This window comes from Vespa mandarinia, chromosome 2, assembly GCF_050613455.1.
Source record: "Vespa mandarinia isolate Hongniang chromosome 2, ASM5061345v1, whole genome shotgun sequence".
NCBI classification, from domain to species: domain Eukaryota; kingdom Metazoa; phylum Arthropoda; class Insecta; order Hymenoptera; family Vespidae; genus Vespa; species Vespa mandarinia.
Genome location: NC_140811.1, coordinates 1684870 through 1712765, shown reverse-complemented (window position 1 = coordinate 1712765; position 27896 = coordinate 1684870). Strand labels below are relative to the sequence as shown.

The window sequence follows — 27896 nt, the reverse complement described above, 5'->3', positions numbered from 1 at the left end:
AAGTAGTATACTCACGGTAAAGAATGGACGTGGAGTTCAGAGTTTCGCACGATGCGATGGCGGCTGATTCAGAAGTATAACACCTGTTAAGATCTTCCGAGAACACTTCGATAACATTGCGAGATCTTCGCTTTAGCCGAAAACAACGAATACAATCGCCGTCCCCGTACCTGTAGAAAAGAAAGAGATAGATAGATAGTTAAAAAAAAAAAGACATAGAAATAGATAAAGAGAGAGAGAGAGAGAGAGATAGAGAGAGAGAAAAAGAGAGAAAAGAAAAGTCAGTGTTACGAATCGATTATCGTCGATCGAAATGACGAACGGTGTCCCGAGGTGAGTGACTTTTCGACTCGGGCAAACTCTCGAGGATATTTTCGAGATGCTCTTTAAGATTTCCGATAGCCAGCTGCAAGTACTGTTTCCTAAGAGATTCCTCTTGCTCTTGGAATGCATTTACGTCAATGTAATGTGCGAACGCGTGAGAATGAGAGTGCCGCGAATCACTTTACTTTTCCTTGAAGCAAACGTCTCATACTACATTTAGAGTTATAATTCTTAATCGTTTGCCACGTAAAATTATACGAGAGAAAGAGTCAGAGAAAGAAAGAGAGAGAGAGAGAGAGAGAGAGAGAGAGAGGGAGAGAGAGAGAAACATTTTTCGTTTCAACCATGAACAATCTTATTGATCTAATTACAAAATATATTTATTATTATAAATTTTTATGTAATCGTAATTAAAATATCTGTAATTATTTGTTTCCTTTTCTTTATTTTTATTTTTTTTTTTTTTTTGTAACGTAAAACACATCTTCCTTATTCCATTGAATTTATTCAGAGAATTTGTAATTAAGGAAGAAAGAAGAGAAAAAGACAAAAAAAAAAAAAAAAGAAAAGAAAGAGAAGGAAGAAAGAAAAAACGAAAAAGGAAACGTTCGATTAAGTATATTTATGAAAATAATGACTCGTTGAAATATGTGTGTATGATTTTGAGCGTGACGTAAGCACAGATAACATAAGCACCGTAATACGGATACGGATCGTGTCTCGGTTCAAGCACCGTAGACATTCACGAGAGAACCCGAAGTCTTCGTTAAATTAACGTTAAATTGCCCGCCTCCTCGTCTTATCTCCAAAGGAGAAACGAACAATGCGTTCAACGTCGAACGGAAAGATGCCGTTTCTATGTGCTCGATAGAACGACGAGGACAATTAAACGAAACGATTTCTCTCAAGACGCTCTTCTCGAAAGAAAATATACGATAACATGACTCTCTCTCTCTCTCTCTCTCTCGTTATCTCTGATAATATAGTTCATTAATCATAGCAATTCAATAGAAATAGATTTAAATCGAGATAGATAGATAAGAAATAGACAAAGAAATTTGTGAGTAAAATTTATAAAAATCTGTCGAAGTTTAACCATACATTTTTTACTTTTCATATTATTATTATTATTAAGTCATTATTCTTTTCTTTTCTTTTCTTTTCTTTTCTTTCTTTTTTTTTTCTTTTTTTTTTTTTTGAAATTCAACGATCTTCAATCAGATTGACGTGTTAATTAATAATCCATTAATTATCGACCTATTAATATTATCCTAGAAATATTTTTCTAAAACTTCTAAAAATAGATAGTACTCTTTTTATTCATACACATTGTGCATGAATAAAATCAACAGCCTAGGATCGTTAAGAATTCAACGTGAATCATCTAGTATTATAGGTGGGTACAAAGGTGGGAGATATATTTCTTGCGAACACGTCAATTTATATCTTTTTTACTCGACAACATTCACCCACCCATATCCATCCATCCATCCATTCTCTTTCCATCTCTCTCTCTCTCTCTCTCTCTCTCTCTCTCTCTCTCTCTTTCTCTTTCTACCAACGTATCTCGAGTCTGTCCGAAAACTTCCTCGTGAAACGTTAGTACAGAAATAGTGAGTCCCATCATTGATTCTCAAGATGCTCAAGATGCAACGGTTTGAAGACGATGGTAAGGAGGTGGGTGGGTGAGGGAGGAGCGGGATCTGGATGGAGGATCTGGCGAAACGCCATTGTTCTTTTGCTCGCAACAGTCGAATCGTTTCTACGGAATTAACCTCGGAGTCGTCGTGATATGCAATGCACTCCCGTCTGGCAATGCTCGAGACTATTTTTGTCCCAGACGAATCGCAGACGACACTGAGGCATTCTCCGAAGATGTATCGACCGTATCTGAATACAACCTTAACCCTTTTTTCGAAACTTTTCTTTGAAGAAGAAGAAGAAGAAGAAGAAGGGAAAAAGAAAAAAGAAAGAAAGAAAAAACAGAAGAAGAAAAAGAAATACTTGAGAGAAAAGAATTCGATAAATAATAATAAAAAAGAAAAAGGAAAGAAAGAAAGGAAGAAAAGTGAAAAAAGGGATTATATAAAATTACAGAAAGAATATAAATTTTTCTTTGTTGATCGCAAATAAGACCGAAAATAAAGGGTAAATATTTACCTGTCCATTAAAAGAACATTTTCACCGACTCTTCTACGGCAATAACCCCAGACCGGGATAGCATTGTAAGTGATGTTAATGGCCGAGTATTGAATGGGCTCGTTCGTTGTGCCAATGTTGCTGTCCTTACCGCTCACCTGCGTCACGAATTCACCCTGGTATTCCGCAGGAAAATAACAGCCAACCATGAATTGCGGATCGTAATCTTGAAGGACCTCACTTGAGATCAAGCTATTGTCTGGGAATTAATTATAAAAATATCAAATATTAATTATTATTTTTACATTAACAAATAAAATATGTATTTCTTGTTAAAGAGAAAGAGAGAGAGAGAGAGAGAGAGAGAGAGAGAAAGAAGAAAAAAAAATAAGGGGGAAAAAAAAAGAATATTATCATATAAATATTACAACGTTCGTTTAATTAGTTCACGTGAATTAATTAAAGAGGAAGCGAATTTCACGGTAAAAAATTTCTCCCCTCTTCCCCCCTTTAAATTTGAATGCGTGTCTTCGTTCAATTTAATATTTTTAATGAACTATAAGAGCAAGGACGAAGGTAAGGAAGTTATTGGCCGAATTCTCATAACCTTCTTTGTGAAGATCATCAAAGACTTCAAATTAATTATCGCATCAGAGATTTTTTTTTTTTTTATCGTTGAAAGAACGGGTTTATATAATGTGTTCGTATTCAGTAAAGGTAGGTACTTAAAATATCTCTCATGTTCGAAGAAATTTTAAGAGAGATAGAGTAAAGATATTCTTTTCTCTTGTACTCTACCACCCACATGTCGCACATCTAACACTTCGTAAAAGATCATTAACGTAGCCATTAAATACCTTACGAAGGCAGGTGTTATACTGACAGGTGGGCCACCAACGAATGCACCTCGATGTAACGTGATACAAATATCTTTTTCATCTTTATAATTTTTTTCATATGCAATATAAATACCATAGATATATATATATATTTTTTTTTCTTTTTTATATACAATTCATTCATTTTTTTACTTATCATATTTTATACGTTTGAATTTATTGATTTTTATAACGTTGCAATTTAAGCGATATAAAATTGTTACATGATCGGACAAAAATGATAAAGATGAATTTTGTAATGTCGATTAGATATTGCGAATGATTTATGTTTGATTGATTATGGTTGTTCGAAAAAAAAAATATATATATATATATATATGTAAAATTAGCTTTGTAGATCTTTTATTATTAAATAAAAATCATTCGTTCAATCGCATTCTTTTGTCTCCATTTACATTCATATACATGGAAACACACAAATATTTTTGTCACGTGCTCATCGTTCTCCTATATAACATTTCTTCTTTTCAGATTACGCATAAGTATCGTTTTGTCGAAACATTCTTTATCTGTGCCATACATATATACGTATCGTTTCGTTGATTTTAATCATTTCTTTCATGTATCCTATATTATGTATTTACCTCGAATGAAAAAGAACGACAAAGGGAAAGTATTTTCATTCGATAATCTCACGAATGCTTTTACAAGCCGATTTAAGACAAGATTCGAACGAAACATTTCTCACGAGCCTATGGGTGGAACGTGATAATAGGAAGGCGATTTTTTTTTTCCAGGCTCGCCCTTTCGCGAGAAAGAATTTGCACGGCGAATCGTAATCGCCGGTTCTGCGGTATAAATATAACACGAGCAGAGATCGATATCAGAATTTCTTACTTTTTCTTTGTACAGTTTAAAATTGATCGATATGATTCATATGTATCATGGCTGGAATCGAGGTAAATGATACACAAATTTTTTTCCTTCTACTTTTTTTCTTTTTTCTTTTTTTTTAAATTTGCGAAATAAAAATCCAAAATTATTCGCTCATTCGTGCGAAATGAAGACAATTACGTGCCACGATGTCAACGATTTGATACCGACGAGAAAAAAAAAAAAAGAAACGTAGCCATGGTATTAATTAAATAGAGCTAATCAACATTCTTTATGCACGCATAGCGTATTAAAGACAAGCTATGTCCCTAATCATTTTAATGCTTCCATCACAAACGTATACAATGTATATATGTGATGCACTTTATAATATATGAAAGCGGATGTTATTAATAATCCAAAAGAATAATTAAAATTTAATATAGTTAAAGTGCAAGTAGTTGAGAATACTTTTTAATATCCTAATACAGTATTTTATTTATTAGTAGTAGTAATACTATTATATATAAAATATATATATATAATATTTCACATTGTTATAATACTAAAATATAATATTTTAAAATATAATAATAATAATAATAATAATAATAATAATAATAATAATAATAATAATAATAATAATAATAATAATATTTGATATGAATCTAACCAAAACGTATATGATTACATGCATAATTAGAATAAAAATGATCTATCGTTGATTTTTATTCTTAAAAGATATTCAAATCATAGTGTCTGCTACATAAGATCTCTCTTTCTCTCCCTTTCTCTCTTTCTCTTTTTCTCCCTCTTTTATACTGTCTCATTCTATCTTAAAAGACTGGCCATACGAGTGCGAGGCAGTTCTTGTTATAAGCAACGACGGGAAGCGCGTAGCAAGACCGCAACGACCGCGCGATTCAACATCATTGTCAAGGATCCACGACCCAATCCTATTCGTCGTCGATCATGCCGCGTCTTGTGCGGTCCCAGTTCCCTTTGAGCGCCCGCAGTAAACAGGATTGCTTGTACTCGCGCGTAACTACCTCGAGCTACTCGCTTTGCGATTAATCGAATCGTCTCTAGCGATTTTTTTCTTCTTCTTCTTCTTCTTCTTCTTCATCTTCTTCTTCTTCTTCTACTTCATCTTTTACTTCTTTTTCTTCTTCGTCTTCTTCGACGATTTAACGACTCGTGTAAAAACGAGAAAACTTTTTGGCAAGAAAAATATCCTCTCAACTTATTTCTTATATATTTTCTTTCTTCTTTATTTTTCCTTTTTCTCTTTCTTCCTTTTCTTCTTCTTCTTCTTCTTCTTCTTCTTTATGATTCACAATAAAAATCTCAAATCATTCAATAAATCAATAAGATAATATCATTAAAGAAACACGTTAATTAGATAAGTTATGGCAATGATCTTTGAAATGGTTCTCGATTAAATATTCGTACCAAACTGTTATTATACGTGCAAATAATAAAACTCCGTGATATTCTAATCTGCGATATCTCGATTAAAATCCTTTAACGTTATCAAGATACTCTGAGAAAGAAAAAGAGAAAGAACTCAAGAGAGCACTCGAGCGGTTTGCATTAGCATTACTTGCATTAGTAGGTAGATATACCTACTTATCTACGTTTACGATATGTATGTCTGTAAAGAATAAGGCAACGCCCGCTTTTGCTTGAGAGTCCCTTCCTTCTCCTTCTTCTTCTTCTTCTTCCCTCTTTGGCTCTTCCGTTCTTCCATACCTTCCATTATTTCGCTTCTCTCTTTCTATCTCTTTTTCTTTCTTTTTTCTCCGATGTTCCTGCGGACTTGCCTCCTGTACGAAGATACCAGGTGTTCTCGTCCAGGAGGGTCCTTAATCCGTGCCTCCTGGTGAATCCTTAATGAATGGAAGATCCCCGATTCCGAATGATCACTTTGAAAATTAGAGGTTCTCGGCACCCTTCCAAAATAAAGGATAAAAAGAGAGAAAGAAAGAAAATGTACGTGTATGTATGTATGTATGTATGTATGTATGTATGTGTATGTGTATGTGTGTGAGAGAGAAAGAGTCAAAGAAAGAATAAGTAGTAAAAGATGTGCGTAGACTGACATTATTTTAAGAATGGCTTTCTTTCTTTCAACATATACACGTATACATGTATACACACGGACATAGACATAATATATCCATCTAACTATTGATTAATGATGTCTTCACAGATATAAAGATCTCCTTTTTAACGAGTTTTACGATGTAAAATGTTCTCTCTTCTATGTAATTACTATTACGTTCTACACATGTTACGAATAAATTTATAAGACCGAAAGATTTGTTAGAATCACGTCAATCTAAAATACTGTCTAAGAAAACGAATCGAACCTTTTGGTAAGAGAATCGTGTTTCTCTCTCTCTCTCTCTCTCTTTCTCTCTCTTTCTCTAGATATATATATATATATATATATATATATATATACACACGATAAACGATCTCTTGGGGCGCGTCTAGCTATTTCTCGACTAGGCGATCGCTCTTAAAGTCGCTCGAAACGGAGACAGTTCCGATGAGATCTCGAGAGATACTTTCGATCGGAGCACGAGGTCGAGGACTTTGAAACCGTGCGAAAGGTGTGGCCGTGTTATAGCATTAGAGCCCATCGATACTATTATCTCAAGTATTACATATACAACGTATTAATTCGTTAATATTATTTAATAACAATCGTCAATCGTTTGTACTATTTCAAAACAAAAAAAAGAAAGGAAAGAGAAAAACAGGTTTCATTTCCTTAATGAAAATTAATTCGTTCGATGAAACTTTTCCTTTACCGATCGAGATAAGATTGAATTTTAGTTTTCTTTTTTCTCCTCCCGTTTTTTTTCTTTTTTTTTTTTTTCTTCTTCTTCTGGACTAAACTTGGAGAAAAGAGAGAAGAAGCAGCTGGTCGCACATAGTCCATCTAACTGGATGTCGTGGATGAGACTTCAAAGCCGTGCGAAAGGTGTGGCATGCAGTACGGGATCTCCGGAATTATGAGACCTCGTGGGTTTGGTTCTCAGGAACCTGAGACCACCGAGTTCAGCCGTACATAATGCACAGAGGAGCGCGCGACAAGCACCGCGAAGAGGAACGCAGAGAACGAGCTGCTTTGCTCGGGCATTACACTCCTCTTACCCTCCTCTGCCTGCCTACCTCTTTCTTTCTTTCTTTCTTTCTTTCTTTCTTTCTTTCTTTCTCTCTTTCTTCCTCTCTTTCTTTCTTTCTTTCTTTCTCTCTATCTTTCTCTTTTCTACTCCCACCCTTTAAACTCGCTTCCTTTCCTCCTACGAACATTTTCGTGTTTAGGCAGACACAATCTTACATGAATGTACGTGATTCATCGTTTCTCTTCTTTCATACATACCCATACCTAAATATTTTTTAATGTATTATACTTACGTATAATATTTCTTTTTCTTTTTATTTCTTTTTTTTTCCTGTTTTCTTTTTCTTTTTTTCAATCCTGTTCAATATCATCCGGAAGCTTTTTTTGAATAAAAATCCACTTTTTAAATAAATGAAGGCTTGTCAGAGAAATCATAGGTATTATTTTTTTTTTAACGATTTATTTACTCTAAGAATGATATATTGTGTTGTTAACAAGTCAATGTAACAACAACAATAACGACGACGACAACAACAACAACAACAACAAAAAGAAAAAAAGGAAAGAAGAAAAACAGGAAAAACGTCGGTCTTTCAAATACATTCGTTAAAATAGGCATAAGATCAATGTTCGTAAGTTAGCCATTGTTAAAATATCATAGAAATTTAAATATGGATAGGATGAAAATTTCAAATATAAAATAATCCCCTTCTTTGGTAAGAGAGTATATAACGTTAGAAGTTGGAAGAAACACGAAGTAAGATCGATGCACCAAGGCGAATTATCGTAAGTCGTATAAATGTAAATCCTTCATTCGTTGCTCGGATGCAACAGCAGCAATGCACGCTCCGTGCGATTATCTCGACGTATGCATGTACGGAGTAGTGCAAGAAACGAAAGGGGAGAGTGCATCCACGAATGTGCACTTCGTATTTGTTCGGTTACCTGACACTCTTTCTACTTACATCGATATACATATATATGTATGTATGTATACGGCGTAAAGAGTCGTTGCGTGCATCGAATCTCTGCTTGCTCGTCATTCGTTGCACATCGTAGGATACGCGTCAACCGTTTCTTCTATTCATTTTTTTCTCTCTCTCTTTCTCTCTCTCTTTCTCTCTTTCTCTCTCTCTCTCTCTCTCTCTCTCTCTCTCTCTCTTTCTCTCATTCTTTCTTTCTTTCGCGTGTCATCCATTCTTCGTGTGATTTAAAATAGAAATGTGATGACATAAGATATCGGTCGATTGAAAAATAAAAAATAAAAATTCTTAAACCCTAATTTCTGATTACTTCATGCATTATTCAAAATTATCATATAGTAAAGATAATGAATAATTTTGTATAATTTGTCGAATAAAATTAAACTGAGATTAATTAAAAATCTGTGAGAGAAAAATAATTGAATCACAGATCGAAAAGAATTAAAGTTTGTGCATTTTTTTTATCTTCTAATTAACATTAGACGATTAGAAATATTTTTGAATAATATTGGTATGTTATAATAATCGATTGAAAAAGTTAATCTGAAAAGATATTTTCGAACGCTTAAAACATGCATTATAAACACGGATGAATTAGGAATCTATGAAAAAAAAAAAAAAAAAAAAAAAAGAAAGAAAAAACAAAACAAAAAAAGAAGTAAAAAAAAAGTTGGCCATAGATTGGCAAGGATTAAAATGGCGGATTATCGATATCTCTTAAATACAATCAAAAATTGATCCGACAGGATCAATGATGTTATCGAAAAATGCTTGATACGTGATAATGAATCTACGTGTCTGAAATTTTATAAAGACGAGTTAAAACGAACAAACCACAAGTCTCGATTTTACTTTCGATTTTGCTTGATATTGAAAAAAAAGAAGTAGATATATATATATATATATATATATATACCAATTTATGGTTGATATCCTTTCAGTGGAAGATTCTTGCGGTTGTCTCAGGAAAGAGAAGAAGCGTCAAAGGTAGACACCGATCGTATTTGACATTTTTATTTTGAACAACATTTTGAATATTTTTGTAATTTTATTCGAACGAAGAAAAAGATTTTGCAACGTTAGATTATTCGTAATAATGTTTCCGCTTTGCACGACCGTACGTTTCTTATAATATTTTACGTTCTTAGTGTGCATTCGCTTAAACACAAAGGATCCTCGTAATAGACCGCAGGGCATGTTTACGAGAAGGCGCCCGAGTAAACCGATACCAAGATGATAGACGAGAAAAACGAAAGAGAAAGAGAAAGAAAGAAGAAGAAAGAGAGAGAGAGAGAGAGAGAGAGAGAGAGAGAGAGAGATAGAGAGAAAGAGAGACAGAGAGGGGAAGAGAAAGACGGGATAAAACGCGTTGCAACGCGTTGCAACGCGAAAAGCATGTACACGCTGGAGAACTTAGATCGATTAACGGACTGTTGAAGTGTCTGTGAAATGTGAACTTGCTTAGCTCGTTTCCCGTTAATACGAAAAAAACAAAAAAAAAAAAAAAAGAAGAAAAAAGAAAATAGAAAAAAGGGAAAGAAAAAGAAAACAAAAAAACAGAATAAAGTGCACTTGCATTTCTCTAATATTTTTCGAAAGATTCAACAACGCGATTAGAATATTAATATATATATATATATATATATATATATATATATATATATATATTTCAATAAATATTACATAGAACTAGATAGACAGAATATTAAAATAGAATAAAATCTTGGAAATATTCATTTTGTAATATTTAATCCTTCATCGTAAAAATTGAAACACACCGATCAATGTATTTAATAAATAATATAATATAAAGTAAATTAAATAATATATTATACTTTGCGATCTAAAATCGTGAACGTAATAAACGAAAAATGTAAGTATGCAAGTAATAATAATAATAATAATAATAATAATAATAATAATAATAATAATAATAATAATAATAATAATAATAATAATAATAATAAAATTAATAATAATAATAATAATAATAAAAAAGAATGAACGATGTCTCTGCTTCGAATCCTTTTAATTCGTTCGATCGTTCGTGTGACACGCAAAGCGACTCCGATATTCCATGGGCGTTAAGGAACATACCTATGTACATACGCATCGTGTACATATAAAAGGGAGAATGTAAGCGAACGCGATAATGAGTTCTGCGAGCGCAGCTGGAAGCGCGTCGGCGACGATCGCCATAAATTATTTCTTATTTATCGTGTTGGGCTGGTTTGTCGTCGATAGATAAAGAGGAAGAGGAGGATGAAGTAGGTAGGGTCCATCCGAAGAGAAGGATGACGAGATTCTTCTATGTTTTAATATTTCCCTTTTTCTCTCTCTCTCTCTCTCTCTTTCTCTCTCTTTTATTTTTTATTTCATTTTTGTCATCTCTTTTTATATTCGTTGGATAGTCACAGCACGACGTATCATTTCCTCTGCAACATCAAATATTTCCCTTTTGCCTTGTCACACTTATCCACTCGTTTCCATGAACTCACATACACACACAAACACACACAGACACATATACATATGTATGTATACTACGTTACATATACATATATAAATATGTTGGTATAAGTAAATTTAACGGTGACAGGTAACTAATGTAAGAATTACTAGAATATTAATACGCTCGCGATATTACGTTATAACGTCGCTCAGGATTGACCGCGGAGGATGAACTCGACGTAATAAATGAATGATTAATTGTTTCGACGAAGAAGCATACCTTCCTATTACCTACGAGCACGCGTGTCGTTTCCTCATGCAAATCCAAAGGTGATTACGCGGTCGAACGATTAAAGGGTAGGTACGCTCTTCGATCGAACTGGAAACACGATAGTCGAAATACCGGTTCGACGAAACAGTAGTAACCGATGATGTGAAGTAATAAAGGAGGAAAGAAAGAAAGAAAGAAAGAGAGAGAGAGAGAGAGAGAGAGAGAGAGAGAGAGAGAGAGAGAGAGAAAGGAGCCCTTCGAAAAGGTAAGAAGAATCCCTTCGATCCTATCTTACACAAAGTTCAACGACATTAAAAATTTTATCTCTTACTATTCTGTATATACATATATATATATATATATATATATATATACAGAATACATATATATATATGTATGTATATATATATATGTATGTATATATATATGTATGTATAAATTTTACGATCATCGCGTTACTTGAATTCCTTAGCAGGCGTGGGACAAGTTTGAAGGACTCCGTTGGTTGAAAGTGAGGGAAAAAGAGGAAATCGAGATAATATGAATACTATCCTAGCAAAGAGTTTTAGTTTCCCCATCCTTCGATAAACAGAGAACACACATAAGGAACGAGGAAAGGTGAAGCCAGTAGAGTAGTGCCGGCGGAAACGTATGTTTTAACGGGAAGATAGGAGGAAATATCCACGTTGCTCGAGTTTAACCTGCTCTCTGTGTCGACGTCCTTTTTCTTTTTCCTTCTCTCTCTCTCTCTCTTTATCACACATTCTCTTTCGCACCCTTGAGGTCACAGAGTCGATAAGTTTACACAATACAGGTACATACATATACATATATATATATATATATATATTATATACACATGTAGTATATATATATATATATATATAGTTATAGTTAGATATATATATATATGTGTGTGTGTGTATACTTGTATAGATATGCAATTGTACGAAGAAGAGACCGATATCTTTACTTACGTGCGTTCACGTATGCCACGTACTTACTTACTCACTTACTTACTTACTTACTTACTTACTTACTTACACCAAAAACTAGTACACTCTCTCGCACGTGCACACGCACACAAAAGATACGCATCATGTCTTCCTTATACGAGAACGCATCGACGCGACGCGTGCTCGGGTGCGTGAGCACGCATTTCATAGAACGTTCATGGGGGTTTACGGGAAAAAGGATGATCTCGAATTCATATCATTCTACAGACGTGCCTCGAAATTGTTCCGATTTGTTCCAAGATATATATTATATATACATGTGTGTGCGTATGTGTACGTGTGTGTTCTTAATTCTTTCTTTTCCTTTTTTTTTTTCTTTTTTCTTCGTCATCATTTGATTCGAATTAAACGATTTTTTTTACATTTCCACTTTACTATCAATGATTTTTTCTTCTCTCTCTTTTTCTCTGCATATATATATATATATATATTTATTATATTAATATAATATATTAATATCTTTCTCATGAAGTTAATATTAAATAAAAAAAAAAAAAAAAAAAAAAAGAAAATAAGCATTTTCATTTTTTTCTCTCGTAGTTTCGTACACTTCTATTCGTAATATTTTACACGGTCGAAAGACTTTAAGCATGATATCTTATAAAAATACATTTACCAAACGGAAACCCACTATTAATCTCGATTTTTATCCAAGACCACGCTACTGTTTCCTTTCTAACTACCAACGATCTTGTTGTTTTTTTTTTTTGTTTTTTTTTTCCTTTTCTTTATCCATCAAAAAACTCTCCTCATTGCGGAAGTACGAAGAGGATTCAAATAAAAACAATAAAATAATTTAATTTAATCATATTCGAACGATCAACAGGTTTATCTTTTATATTCCAATGAAATGAATAATATTAAATGATATTTCAAAGGACATGTTAATTCAAAATATTTTTTTTTTTTGACTTCTTCCTCAATATTCGTAAATCATAGACGAGAGTTTAATATCAAAGGAACAACAACAACAAAAAAATATATCAATATCCGCGTTAATCTTACTGGATAATTAATAGGTTATTGGCGATTTAACAACCGGCGAAGTCAACGATATAATACAGGAAGTAATAAAGTCAGAGCAAAACCCTTCCCCTGAGTGTATCTAATCGTTACTTGGATATTTTAGAAAGTGCGAGATATTTTCAACGATTGTTCGTGATTGACAATCGGCCCGTATATCTTCTTTACGACGTACAAAGGAGAAAATAAGGAAGAGAGTAATAAGAAGAAAAAAAAGAGACGAATTAATTAATTATAAAAAAAAAAAAAAAAAAAATGGAAAAAAAAATCAAACTAAACATCGAGTTCTGTAATTCCTACAAGAGAAGGATTAAGTTAAACGTTGGTACGTGAACAGCAGAGAAGTATCGCGTTACTACTCGCACGCCCTAATACCTACTCTCTAAGGGTATAAAAGAACTTGTCCACGCTGAAACTTGTCGTTACTTGCAAACGATTTCCCCTCCCTCAATACACACACATACACACACATACATACATACATACATACATACATACATACACTCAGACTCAGACACAGGACATAGACACACACATAGTTTTGTCATCGTTTCTTCTAAATTCACGGAACGATTCGTAAAAAGTCACAATTTTTTTTATTTTAATCAACACTAATACGATCCGAGTCGGACGTCATTGTCAACTTCAAAATCCGTATATAATTCGATGATAAGATCAATTAAATAAAAAATATTTGAGAGAAGTAACGATTCCTTAAGCGCATTTATTGAGCAACAAAAATCGGGCGCATCGAAACGTAACGAATTGTTTCAACGTCACGCTTTCTGAAGGCATCTCTTACTTGCACGTACATATATGTAGGTGAAAACTTATGACGTCAAATGTGAACGTCTTTAATAGAAAATTTTATAACTGTAAAAAAAAAGGAAGAAGAAAAGAAAAAGAAAAAGAAGAGAAGAAAGAAAAAAAGAAAAGAACGAAAGGAAGAACGATGTTGAAGGTTTACGTAAGAAAAAAAAAAAAGAAAAAAAAAAGAAAAAAGAGTAAAAAAAAAAAAAAGAAAAGAAAAAGAAAAAGGATCTCACATAAAAATCTACCCGTAAATGAAATGAGAGATAAAAAAATCACTTACCATCGAGGTAATTACAAATTACGTCAGAGGCACGAGCATATGCTCACACGCTTAATATTTACTAAGTTACAACATCCATTATGTCTACATACGTTTACATATATTATAGGTGTAAATAAAAATTACAGGAGAATAATATAAGAACACGTTAATCGATTAACGTTATACGCTAACGTATAAAGTAAGTAAGATGGCTACTGTAAGTAAAATTCTACAACGATCGAAAGTTACCATTACAAGAGATTTACATATACGCGAATAGAAGATTATTTTTGGTATGGAGTTCTGTTATCGAGCTAACTTTATGAGCTCGTAAAGAAGAAGGATTTATAGATCACGTTAGTCCGTTAAACGACACCACGATGTATCTTCGTTGCCACCTCGAAGCATTTAAACAACGTTCACCATTTATCGTTTCTGATTCCGCAAGTTCAAGAATATAAATGACTTCCTTTAGATCGACTCTAATAGATCGTTACAAGATCAATCATTTTACCTCGTACTAACGAGAATTTTTACCTATTGATTAAATCTTAGTCAATGATCCATAAAAGTTCTTTCATATCAAAGAATGCAATGCATCTTATTATATTTCCGAATAAAAAGCAAATAATGAAAAAGAAATAAAAAGAAGAAAAAAAAAATCAAGTAAACAGAGAAAAGGAACAGAGGAAGAAAAAGAAGAAGAAGAAGAAGAAAAAAATGTCCTTGAACGTGACGCTTTTTCAGAAAGATCTTCGTCAACATCTTCTTTGGAGAACTCAATGAACTGTGTCGCAAAACACTGTCGGATCATTAGGAGGACTTTAATCGCGCAATAAAGGTCTTCTCTCTCTCTCTCTCTCTCTCTCTCTCTCTCTCTCTTTTTCTCTCTCTCTCTTTTTCTCTCTCTTTCTCTTACTATTTCTCTTTTACTAGTGTACCAAGAAAATCAGCACGATTCACATCCGGTGGTCTGCCGTAAAAGAGACAGGCAGAGAGACAGAAAGAGAGAGAGAGAGAGAGAGAGAGAGAGAGAGAGAGAGAGAGAAAGAGAAAGAAAAAGAGATAGGGAGAGAAAGAACACCATACTCCAAAAGAAACCTTCATCTTGCTCTTTCGAAAGAGAGAATGTTAAAGAAAGAGGGAGAGTGAGCTTGCAAAAAGCGACCTTGGATGATCCTGACTGGTATCCCTCATCGAGTTTCGTCCTCGCGGCTAGGATCCAACAGACTTTGTTAAGTCGGCCATATGGTCGAAAAAGTGGAATCGCATCTTCTTCGGCTTCTCCATCATCATTTTTAATGTGGTAGACATGCCAAAACCGTTGCCAGATGATGCTACAACCGAGAACCAATATTTTCAGCCTCCTTCTTTAACCCCCTCCTCCTTTTCTCTCCCTCCCCCCCTCTCTCTCTCTCTCTATTTCTTTCACTTCTTCTCCTTCTCCTTCTCCTTCTCCTTCTTCTTTTTCTTCTCGTTTTTTCTTCTTTCTTCCTCTACCACACTTCAAACGCAACTCCACCAATAACCTTCGCGTGTAGCCAGAATTAAGAGCTTCCGCAGGACAAAAGTATAGGTATTATCGGTCCGGTGGTCCGACCTTCCACGTAGTTTGACTCGTCGATACAACAAGCCCAATGATTATTCTTCGAGCTAGCTGAAGCGATCTTTACGATCCCTTTGAGATCTCATCACAACGTTTTCGATTTTCACGCTCGTTTCGGTTTACCACGGTCAGCGACCCTTCAAACGATATTAGTTTCTTTACGTTTCGCAAATTATCGAAGAAAATGATAGCGAATTTTATCGTAATTATAATCGTGAGATCGGTCATTCATCGATAACCTTAGAACACTTACCTAGCTCATTGTTTTCTTAAGAATCGTAAATTCTATTTAACAAAGGTTCTATTTGTGTTTTCAAAGTGAAAATAAAACCTTTAAAACGCGTAAATTCGCGTGCGTTACGAAAAACGATAGGAAAGATCAAATTCGCGGAAATTTTTCATCCGCAACGGAAAAAAAAAAAATAAATAAATAAAAAATAAAAAATGCCAAACGAAATTGAGAAGACGAAAAAAAAAATAATAATAAGGAGAAGAAGAAGAAGAAGAAGATGAAGAAGAAGGAAAAGAAAAAAATATCGAGGGAGAAGCAACATTGAGAAATATTTTCCCGTGAGTCTTTGAGCCGGAAGAAGCGAATACCGGAAGTCGGTCAACCCAAAAGAGAGGCTTGAGAAAGAACTTAAGAGGAGAGATTTAAGAGACGTGGAAGGGAGAAAAATCTTAACACAGAGAGGCCGTAGCTGGTTCTGCGAAGAACGAAACTTTATCGGCGATGTAAGAAAGGACTCGTTTGTTCTCCCTCAGAGCAACAGGAACACCAGTACGATTTCTCTACGATTCCTTGGGGACGGTTCATAAATGAAAACGAAGCAAAAAAAAAAAAGAAAAAAAAGAAAAAAATATATCACGAAAGAGAGAGCAAAAGGAACGTAATAAGAGATAAAAGGGTTCGTTACACAAAAGAGGAATCGTTCGAGAAAGAAGTTCTTTGCTGTACGCTGCTTACAATCAAAAAGCTTCATCAACTTGCCGATCTAATCTACAACGATACATACAACACCTCTACTACGATCACTTCCGTTTTAAGTTTTAACCATCCTCCCCCCCCTCCACTTTCCTATAATCTCTACCCCATCATCCAAAAACGATACTAATCTTCTTCTCTTACTTCGTTAATCTCTCGTGTTCTTTTCTTCTTCTTCTTCTTCTTCTTCTTCTTTTTCTTCTTATTGAAACATTAGGACAAGAAGAGTTTTGTTTTTTTTTTAATGTAAAAAATGTTTCTTCTTTTCTTTACTTTTTGTCTAACTTTACTCTCTCTCTCTCTCTCTCTTAGATCATTTAAATTATCTCTAATATCATTTTAATTTCCTCAATTCGTTTCACTTTCTTTATTTTTCTTTTCTTTTTTTTCTTTTCTTTCCTTTTGACATTTTCTTTCCCTTCCTTTTCTTTTTTTTTTTTTTTTTATCTTTCCGTTTAATCCTAACGACATCGATTTATTTAATCGATTTTATTTTCATTACGAATAAGAGTGCTCGTTCGAAAGAAATAAGGGTATTATTTGGTAGGGCAATCTAGTAAAGTTTCTCATAGAGAAAATGAATCTTGAAATTCTTTAGAGTAACGATGCCGACGGTGCGATTAGGGTCGTTTAGAAGTCACGGACGTATTATGGATAGGGAGCATATCTTCGAGTCAATTAAGGAACGAGAGACCGCACCTGTTCGTTCTTCCTGCACTTCTTCTTCTTCTTCTTCTTCTTCTTCTTCTTCTTCTTCTTCTTCGTCGTCTTCTTATTTTTCTTCTTCTCTTCTTCTCTATCCTTTTATCTTTTTCTTCTTCTCTTCGTCTCCTCCTTTCTGCCTTCGTTCACGTACGCGCTTTCATCTTCTCCCTCTGATCTTCTTTCTTTCCCTTTCGTGCCTATTTCTGCGCTCATTACGTTCAACCAACGAGAGGTCGCACGAATCGTTCGACTTTATTTCATCCTTGAAATTAACCATTAATGGGAGGAGAATCTCATACAAGAGAGAGATAGAGATAGATAGATAGATAGAAAGAAAGAAAGAGAGAAAGAGAGAGAGAGAGAGAGAGAGAGAAAGAAAGAAAGAAAACTTAACTCTCGGCGTGTGGAAATTAAAGTGAGCGATCTTCCCGAAGCTGCTGAGGTTCCGTGATGCGAGCCATTTCTAAGACTAATTATAAAGCATCATCCTTATCGGAGAACCAGTTTCGAACGAGATCGTTTCCAGCTGCCAGAGAATGAAATGGAATAAAAGAAATTCGTTTTTAACCAAAGACGAATGTAATTTCAATGACGATCTCGGATTCTCGCGCGTCAAAACAAACAAAAGAAAAAGCAAAAAAGAGAGGAAGAAAAAAGAGAAGAGAAATAAAAAGAATAGAGAGAGAGAGAGAGAGAGAGAGAGAGACGAAGAAGGAGAATGATAAAGGACGACTAAGATTATTCCATAGTGTATCACAAATCGTGAAAAAAAGAAAAAGAAAAAAATAGAAAGAAAAAGAAAAAGACGCACTTTCGATGCGCCTCGGGTTTGTAATGTCAATCTCACACGGAACACGAGCAGAATTATTATACTCGCAAAGATCGTAGTAACGTTCGCCTTTTTCTAAATGTAATCGCTTCGTTTCCGGTTGTCCGCCTGCTGTCTGTCGAGTATAAATATAAGCGCGTGCGAACACCATCAGGAGACGCGCATGGCACGGCAAAACGAGAATATATCGACGTTTACTACGCTTCGTCGATGTTTGAAAGAATCTGACGTTTAAAAAAAAAAAAAAAAGTTAAAAACAAAGGAAAGAACGAATATCACGTATTCTTAAACGTTCCAAAGTAAATTTTCATTCAACGGACAACAGACAATAGTTATTATCGATATTTTCTTCGAAGCATAAGAAGAAGAAATTAATTTTTTTCTTCTTCGTCACAATATATTCCATTTCTATTGTTCTTATTAATCAAATTTTGAAAGAAGAAAAAAAAAAAAAAAAGAAGAAAATATTATCGATCTTTGTTCTTTGGGTTTGGTTTCTTTGTCTTTTTTTCTTCTTCTTTTTTTTTTTTTTTTTTTTTTTCTTCTTCTAACGTGCAATTTAACACTAAATTTTACGAAACGTACATTAGATTTAATGGATTATAAGATTTTCTGACACGTGAAATGGTCAGATAAATCATAAATATTATTTTCTAACAGTTTATAATATTAACTTTGATTGTTAATATCTTCATGCGTGTTTGATAATGATCTACGTTAATAAAAATCTATTAATGAACTAATGTAATTAAAAAAAAAAAAAAAAAAAAAAAAGAGAGAGAGAAATTGATATATCATTCAATAAAAATAGAAATACAATCAACGTCTGTAAATCCGGTATTAAAGCACTCTCTCTCTCTCTCTCTCTCTCTCTCTCTCTCTTTTTCTTTATCGAGAGAAGAAAAAAAAGAGAGAGAAACTCTCATCGATAATATCAGCACGTATCTGTAGACATAGTGCGCGAGATTATCGATTCGTGAGTTTCACAGTCTGGTCCAGGCTTTCCTGCTGCGTAACAACACCGAGGAAGTTCGCAACATAGAAGTTACCTCCCTTTGCGAGTTTCTCAGTTTTGTTTCTCTTATTATTCTTTGTCTCCTTCTTTCTTCCTTTTTCTTTCATTCTTACTTCATTTTATTTATTTCTTTATTTCTTTATAGTGGACTGGACTTATGAAAGCAACGTACGAGTTAAATGTACTTAGACGACGATGCAACAAAATCTCTCTTCTTTGCCTGTCTATATACGTTTCTAATAATAATATAGCAACAGTACATATCTCACACGTACATATATATATATATATATACATACACATACTTTCTCTCTCTCTCTCTCTCTCTCTTATTGCCGATGCAAAACCAACGTGGTGTCTGACGGAAGCAAGGCGTTTACCATTACCACTGCTTTGCTGCTGACGGCACTTAATCAAACATCTTCGTTACGGTACGCTCAACACATTACGATCTAATTTCTCTCAACACTCACTATATTTTTTTGTAGAATGTGAACATTTTTTATAACGTTTAAAATAACACGAAATTGTTTCATTATCATTATCATCATCATCATCATTATCATCATTATCATTATCATCAACATAATCATCATCATTATCATTATTATTATTATTATTATTATCATCATCCATCTTTCAACGAAAAGAAAATTCTGTTTGGGGGCGGAGGGGATACCAATAATAAATATCGAGATTGTTTAGAACATTAATGAAGCGTGAATTCGAAACAATAGTAAAACGGGATAAAGGGAATATAACGGAAAAATACGGTCGAGTGAATTTACGAAGAAACTCAATCAAAGTTTAGACGCATGATTAACTCGTTCCTGTTCGTTCAACCGATTACGAACAAAAATGTTCAATGTCGATTTACGGAAATAAAAACGGATTCTCGATGCCACGAACGAACTATCTATATTTCCTCTTTCTGGAAAGAAAGAGAGAAAGAGAGAGAGAGAGAGGAAGAGGAAGAGAGAGAGAGAGAGAGAGAGAAAGAGGGGGTGTGGTTGAGAGAGGAGAAGAGAAAGAAAGAAAAAATTTCTAAATATAACGGTCTGGCGAACATGGAGTGGCGAAACAGCTGAGCGCTTCGTCGAAGAGCGGAAAGCTTTGAGAGAAGCCAGAGCTCTCCATGATTTTCTACTTTCGTATACCGAAATATTATCGAGTAGGCAGAAAACAGGAGGAGGGGGAGGATCTGTGAGTTCACAAGACTGAAGGAAGGATAGAGAAAATAAATCTTTTCTCTTCTCTTCTCTCTCTCTCTCTCTCTCTCTCTCTCTTTCTCTTTCTCTTTCTTTTTTTCAAAAAGGAAAACGTACTCCCTCTTCGTCGAACTAAGAACGATAAATTATTCGATGCTTCGTCACTCCTTTTTTTCAGGGAGAAATATTTTATTGAAAAAAAAAAAAAAAAAGAAGAAGAAGAAGAAGAAAGAAAGAAGGAAAAATAAAAAGAAAACGAAAAAGAAGAAAGGAAAGATAAAAAGAAAAAAGGGAAAAAAAAAAGAAAGAAAATAAGCACGAGGCTAGCAAAGCAATGGTGGCAGCGTCATATGGTTGGGCCGGTTAAAAGTTGAGCTGCGAAAGAGATCGAGGAAGAAAGAAAGAAAGAGAGAGAGAGAGAGAGGGAGAGAGAAAAGGAAAAAGAAAAAAAATAAATAAAGAGGAACGAAAAAAATGTGCAAGGAAGATAACACCTGTCGATCTCGAAGTGTCACGTGCCTTTTGGTGGGATTTCTCCGCTTCAAAAAAATGATTCGTGTTCGCGTGCGAAGCCAACGTGTGATCATAAACAAAATGTCTGGAAGAGAAAAAAGAGAGGGAGAGAGAGAGAGAGAGACAGAGAGAAAAAAAAGAGAGGACGAATAAAAGGAGCGAGGACATCCGGCTTTTCACGAGTGCGACATATGTTGTAGGTAAGTACGTGCAGCAGCAGTCAGGATGTCGAAACCTTATCGAATACAAACTCGATAACTTCTCTCCTGTTCATTAAATAGATTCTAATGTCATTGACTGTGCCTTATATATTTATATGCATAACGCGACCAGAATTCCAACTGTATTGCGTGCGTTTTGCATCCTGTAATTACCGAAGAATTTATACTGATATAGATTATACTGTGATATGTGTAATTATAAGCTATTAAAAAAAAAGCCAAAAATATATATAAATCGAAAATTTTTATGGTCATGAAAAAAAAAAAAAAAAAAAAAACGTTCTTTCAATCCTCAAACTAACTATGTATACGTACATATATAAAATATTATTTTCAAATCTCACACATTATATTTCAATATTTTAAATGACGGATCCGTTTAATTATAAATTATTAAATAAGAAAAAAAAAAATATATATATATATACATATATAAATGAAAAATTTTTTTACGATCGTTAAATAATATTCTTTCGATCCTGATACATTCTAACTATAGAAATATTATTTTTAATAAATCGCACAAGTTATTCGTAAATGACGGTCTGCTTTTCATCATCTATGTATTATCATCGAGAGCCAATGTATTAGCCGTAGGGATATAGCCTCAGTTCCTCGATAGAATACGTAACGCCCACGGGAAACTCGAAGAAACGCATGCCTTGTCCGCTCACGTACCGATCACACCACACGCGGCATTCTTGCGGAAGAATAATCCGAAGAGAAAGAAAGGTGAAAAGTATTCATAGTTCCTCCTTCTCCTCCACCTCCACCTTCACCCTCCATCCTCCACCCTCCACCCTCCATCTCGTCCTCCTCGTCGAGTTCTTCGTCTCGTTTGTTGCATCGGTTGTTGACCGTGCAAACGTCCAAGTACGACGAACTCAGATATATATAAATCGACAGATATCACGAGGAATCAGTTTAGATAGAAAAATATATTATGTCAAATCAATTAAGTATAATAATAATAATAATTATTATTATTATAGCAGCAATAATAATTAATTTATATTCTGATCGTAAAACGGTATCTACTACTTTCCATCTCGTTTAGAATCGCTTAAATAAGTGACACTTTTGAATACGTAATAACATTGCAATCAAAAGATCGCGTGCGAACTGGTTTCCATTTCTAAGGAAAAGCCGAGGGAGAAAATGATGGGGAACGAATGGAGGCTCGTGTCGAAAGGAAGGCAAAAAAATGAATCGAGGACGCCATTGTTTTCACAGTCTTCTTTCATTCGTTCAACCTTTTGCGTCAGCTTTGGGAAGTCATTTCTTTTCAGGAAGTCTTATCGCATTTGAAAAATCTCACTTGCGCTTTAATTCACGAGGACACTTGCTTAGACAAAAAAAAAAAAAGAAAAAGAAAAACAAAAGAAAGAAACAACAAAAAAGAAGAAAGAAAAAAAAGAGTTGATGAAAAGAGAGAAAGAGAGAGAAATAGAGAGAGAGAGAGAGAGAGAGACAGAGAGAGAGAGAGAGAGAGAGAGAGAGAAGGTAACGAATTACACGGAAGCGAGTATAGTATGCAACTCTTGGGATAGTGGCTCATAGATATCTTGAGTGCGTCATGTAGAACAGGTGCCACCCTGGTTGTTCACGTAAAGACAGTTCACGTTCTCTTCACGACAGTTAGACGACCGTATAGAACGTGTGTTCTCTTCTATATAATACCTATACACAGAAGAGAGTTACCGGGCGCGTGTTCGAGCTGCGTAAATATGGCTCTCGCAGCCTACGTAGGAGAGAATCGAGAAAAAAAAAAAAATACCAAGGTATACATTACGATAAAGACGGCTCTCTTCGTCTTCGTTCTTGTCCTCGTCTCCTCTTCTTCCTCTTCGTCTACTTTTCTCTTTCACTCTTTCCCTTTTCTCTCTCTCTCTCTCTCTCTCTCTCTCTCTCTCTCTCTCTCTCTCTCTCTTTCTTTTCTTTTCATAACGATATATACTTATATTATATTATATATATATATATAATGTTTGAAATTTCTTCATGATGACTAGTCTTCAAATTCTTCTTGAAATTATTCCCCAAGAAAAAAAAAAAATATTTATTACGGACTTAACGGACTTAACATTGTTCAGATAAAACAATTCGTTCTAAATGAATCTTATCGATTTAACGATAAATCTCATGATAATAAAAAGATTGATATCAACGGCTTTTGTTATCAATAATATCAATCAAGGAATGGTATTTTGCAAATTATAAATAGCTTCCGGTTGACTCCTTCTATCTTTTAAACTTATGACGTTGGTCATTGTTAAGTTGCCATCGAGTGTGACGACCTGACAACCTCGATACTAAGCCTAACGCTAGTTTCATGCGCTGAGATTACATTCGCCGATGGGAATTCCGTCGAAGGAGGACGCCGACGTTCATACATCGCGTATAATGCGCGCATCTTTCTTATTATCTTCATAACGAGTCACGTGATCTTTGCTACCACCGATGTAACTATAAAACGAGAGAGAAAGAGAGAGAGAGAGAGAGAGAGAGAAGTCAATTCATTGCGTTTGGATTAATATCCAGCAAAATAAGTATCTAAAAAGAAAAAAGAAAACAAAAGAAAAGTAATATAAAATTGAGTATTACAATTTGAACAAATAAAAATAAATAAATGCGTTATAAATAATTACTATAATAAAATAATAAAAAATGATATAAAAAGTTAAAGCGATATTAGAAAAAAAAAAAATGTAAGAATGTAAAAGAAGAGATACATAATAAATAATTAATATCATTTATTAAATCGAAGAAAGATCAAAGTTATTTTTTTCTCTCTCTCTCTCACTCTCTGTCCTTTAAGTGATTATTTTCTTTTTATTTTGTTTAATAACTTATTGTTTCACCCAACACGCTTAATATTACTCAACCAACGGAATATTTCTTCTATATCTATCCTAATTTTGAAATTTTTGCACGAGCGATCCAAGCTATAATCTTCCACGGACCAAACATCCGGTACCTCCTTCTCCCTCTACTCCCTTCTCTCTCTCTCTCTCTCTCTCTCTCTCTCTCTCTTTTCTTTTTTCTTGTCCGCGAACGAACAATTTCCGATCCGCTTCCTCCCAATACACGGTCCTAAAATTCCTTTCAAAATAATCATTAGTTTTGTACCGTCATTCTTCAAACCGAACAGAAATTCTAAATCGATTTTTGTCATTCGAGCAATTCGCATATTAATACTCGCGTGACTACATTAATCTATTTATCTCTCTCTCTCTCTCTGTCTGTCTTTCTGTCTCTTTTTCTCTCTTTCTTTTGTACTTTCGGCTTTTCGTGTCTAGAGAATTAAAGGTCTCCTGCATCATTTTTTGAAGGACCGCTCGTCGTCGGGTAATTTTCGAATTCTCGAGCAAGATAATGATATGAATTTTCTTTGGGTTCTAGACGACGCTCTTGAAATTACGTCCCTTCTATAGCGTCTGTTCTTTCCTTCTTTCTTATTCCTTTTTTTCTCCTGTAATATAGACCGTGCGTCAGTTCGACATGTGAGCTTCCAAACGAAATTCTTTCTAAAAAAAAAAAAAAAAAAGAAAAAGAAAAAAAAACAGGAAAGAAATAACCTTGGACGAAATGAAATTTCAATATTAACGAATAAACTTTATTACTGTTACTTCGAAAAGAAAATTATGATTAAGAACGATGAAACTTACAAACGTAATACATTATCACTATCACTGTTTCTCTCTCTCTCTCTCTTCTTTTTTATTTCTCTCCCCTGAAATTCCATCTCTCTCTCTCTCTCTCTCTCTTTTTCTTTCTTTAACTATGCGTCTCTCTTCAAATACACTATGCAATCCCTTCGTTCCATCATTCGAGCACGGAAAGGAAGACCTTTCGTGGTTCGAACCCTAGTTAGACCATCATTTATTATAATATCTATCCGGTTACGGGTCATGGTTTTGGTTTGTTGGGGGTCTCGTGTGATTATTAAGGTTTCACGTGGAATCATCTTACCGGCACGTCTATCGCGGAACTTCAAACGGATGTCACTATAACGAAAATTCTTATCCAAATAAAATCGAACAAATAAATATTCATGATAAAGAAATAAATATAAAGATAGACAAGTCAAAAATCTTAAGAATGTAAATTTTCTTTATAGTTTCATTGGATAATGAATCTTTTGTTTGTAATCATCTAACATATCGATTTCGAGAGTTGAAACGAATATGAAACTTCCTGTAGAATTGTTCATGGATGAATCTTCCAAAAGGATAGCACACCTTTCTTATATATGTGTTATATATATATATATATATATATATATATATATTATATATTTACTTCACGTATTACCCTCATGTAGGTACTTACATACATAGGCATTGTTCAAAATCGCGAACCATGAAAAGTCAGACTCGATCGTAGCTCGTGCCGAACTTTCCATTTGTGAGTAGGTACACGTGTACTTGCATTTATTTTTACATATCCTAGACATATAAAAAAAAAATCGATCAAGACGTTGCCCGTTTTAAAAAATATTTAAAAAATACTTTATAATAAAAACGTTTAATAAAAATTATAACTTATGAATTTATTTATCCATCCGTCTATCCATTCATTGATCTATCTATCTATCTATCTATCTATCTATGCGGAATAAACGGGAAAATATCTTGAAGAAAATCTAAAAATAAAAACTAACGGTGACTCGAGTCACCGTAAATTAGTCGTCACACGTCACCCCGTTACAAGACGTTAATCTTTTTAATTGCGAGCTTGTCTAAATACAAGGACTCCCATGATTTGAAGAAGAGAAGAGAGAAAAGGTTGTAAAGAGGTCTCTAAAGAGAAAAAAAAATTTATATATATATATATATATAAGAGGCACAATGGAGTCTGTGAAGTGCTGCGAATCAACCACGTGTTCTTCTTTTTCTTCTTCTTCGTTAGTATTCGTCTCTTTCTTCTTCTTTTTCTTCTTCTTCGTCTTCATCTTGGAGAATAAGAAAGAACGAATGAAGATGAAGGAAGTAAAAGAAAAAAATTTACTCTCTCTCTCTCTCTCTCTCTCTCCTTCTCTTTCTCTTTCTCTTTTCTATGAAAAAAGAGAAAAAGTCGCGCGTGTCGCAGGAAAACGAAAAGAAGTACGAGCCTGTAGTTTTTACCTTGACATGAACATCTGCTACGCGTATGTTACCTACTTCCGACTCAAAATTCGCTCTTAGCCATACCATTGCAGCCGTCGTCCGGCCTCCTGTTTGCCATTCAATCCTTTCGTACTATAAAGAAAGAGAGAGAGAGAGAAAGAGAGAGAGAGAGAGAGAGAGAAGATAACATATGCGGGTGCCACGCATTGAAGACATTTGAATCATTGAAATTCGATGGTAGGAAAGTTTGGACATATCTCAATTAAGATATCGAAAGACTGGTGATTCGATTCGATTCGATTCGATTCGAACAAATAAACGGAAGAGATATTCTAAGAAAACAAGGGAAATAGATAAAGGAATAAAAGTAAATTTGAAATCGTATCATCTGTTTTTACAAAAGTGAGATATATCTCTTTTAATATCTACATGTATGAAATTTTAACTGTTAAAAAAATATTTTGAGACGAACCATTTTTCATTTCCATCTATGATTTTCTAAATGAAAATTTTTTCGAAGAAAAATATCGAAGATCTCGAAATAGTGAAAGAGAAAGAGAAAGAGAGAGTGAATGAGTCAACCTTCTTTTACGAGGAATTGCAATTGAACGCATAGTAGGTGCCGTTACGCGTCGTTGGGTGTCCCCGAACGAAGGTCTCTGATGTTAAATAGGGTTGGGGTTCTACGATCACGTGGCCCTTGAGCATTCGAGCATACTGCAACATAAGACGCGCGTGGCCCACTTACGTGAAACATCTCGAAGTATTGCTTCTTAAAATGAACTCATCCAAATCTTCTAAAGAAGTTAGATTTCTAAACAAGTTGGATTTCTAAACAAGTAGATTTCTAAACAAGTAGATCTCTAAATTAAACAAAACAAAGGAAAAAAAAAAATATATATATATATGTATTAGAATAAATAAATATATAAAATCATGTTAAATCGGTGAAATATTATATGAATTATTTTATATTCTAGATAATTTAAACAGTTCGTAAAAAAAAAAGAAACAAAAAAAAAAAGAAACAAAAAAATTTCTGTAAACGCGTATAAATTAAATATAAAATATACATATCTAGGATTAAACGAATTACAATGATCAATATTTTGCTAGATCAATTAAAATTGTACATAAATAATTTTTTTCATATCAAATATTTCATACTCGAAGTGATTTTGTATAAATCTTCGATTAGAATGAATTTCTTTGAACCATCGAATAAAAATAAATTAAATAAGATAACAATAAATTATAAATTAAAAAATAAATTAAATTAAAAAAAAAATATATATATATATATATCTACGATCCAATGTGTCGTAATTACTGAAGCTAGATAATAAATATCGTGTTAAATCAATATTCGGATTCGATATGAATTATTTTTTATTCTAGTAATGTAATATCACGTGACCTCTCTTTAAAAGTCCTTTCATCGAACGAGCCGAGGTCTTCGTATCGATTGGCCAAAAAGAATCCCCTCGACGTCGAGGGTGATTTAGTGTACCCCATGGTACGTATGCCGGTATTAAACTTTGATACTTTGCGTGGGTCGAAAAACTACATTTCGGAG

The 27896-nt window shown here is 34.0% G+C and overlaps 1 protein-coding gene across 2 annotated transcripts in view; it reads right to left on the bottom strand.

The window, feature by feature from the left end:
* The window catches only part of LOC118451449 (uncharacterized), a 45081-nt gene that overhangs the window by 9466 nt on the left and 7719 nt on the right, over positions 1–27896 (bottom strand). The window contains exons 1-3 of one of the 2 annotated variants that reach the window (XM_085654960.1): positions 22728–22773; positions 2485–2722; positions 16–170 (exon numbers count right to left, since the gene is read on the bottom strand). In XM_085654960.1, coding sequence (XP_085511086.1) covers positions 16–170; positions 2485–2722; positions 22728–22770 — 436 coding nt within the window. In that variant the 5' untranslated portion in view covers positions 22771–22773. Of the gene's footprint in view, positions 1–15; positions 171–2484; positions 2723–22727; positions 22774–27896 lie in introns of those variants that run through there. The other variant, XM_035888001.2, reaches the window with a different exon arrangement.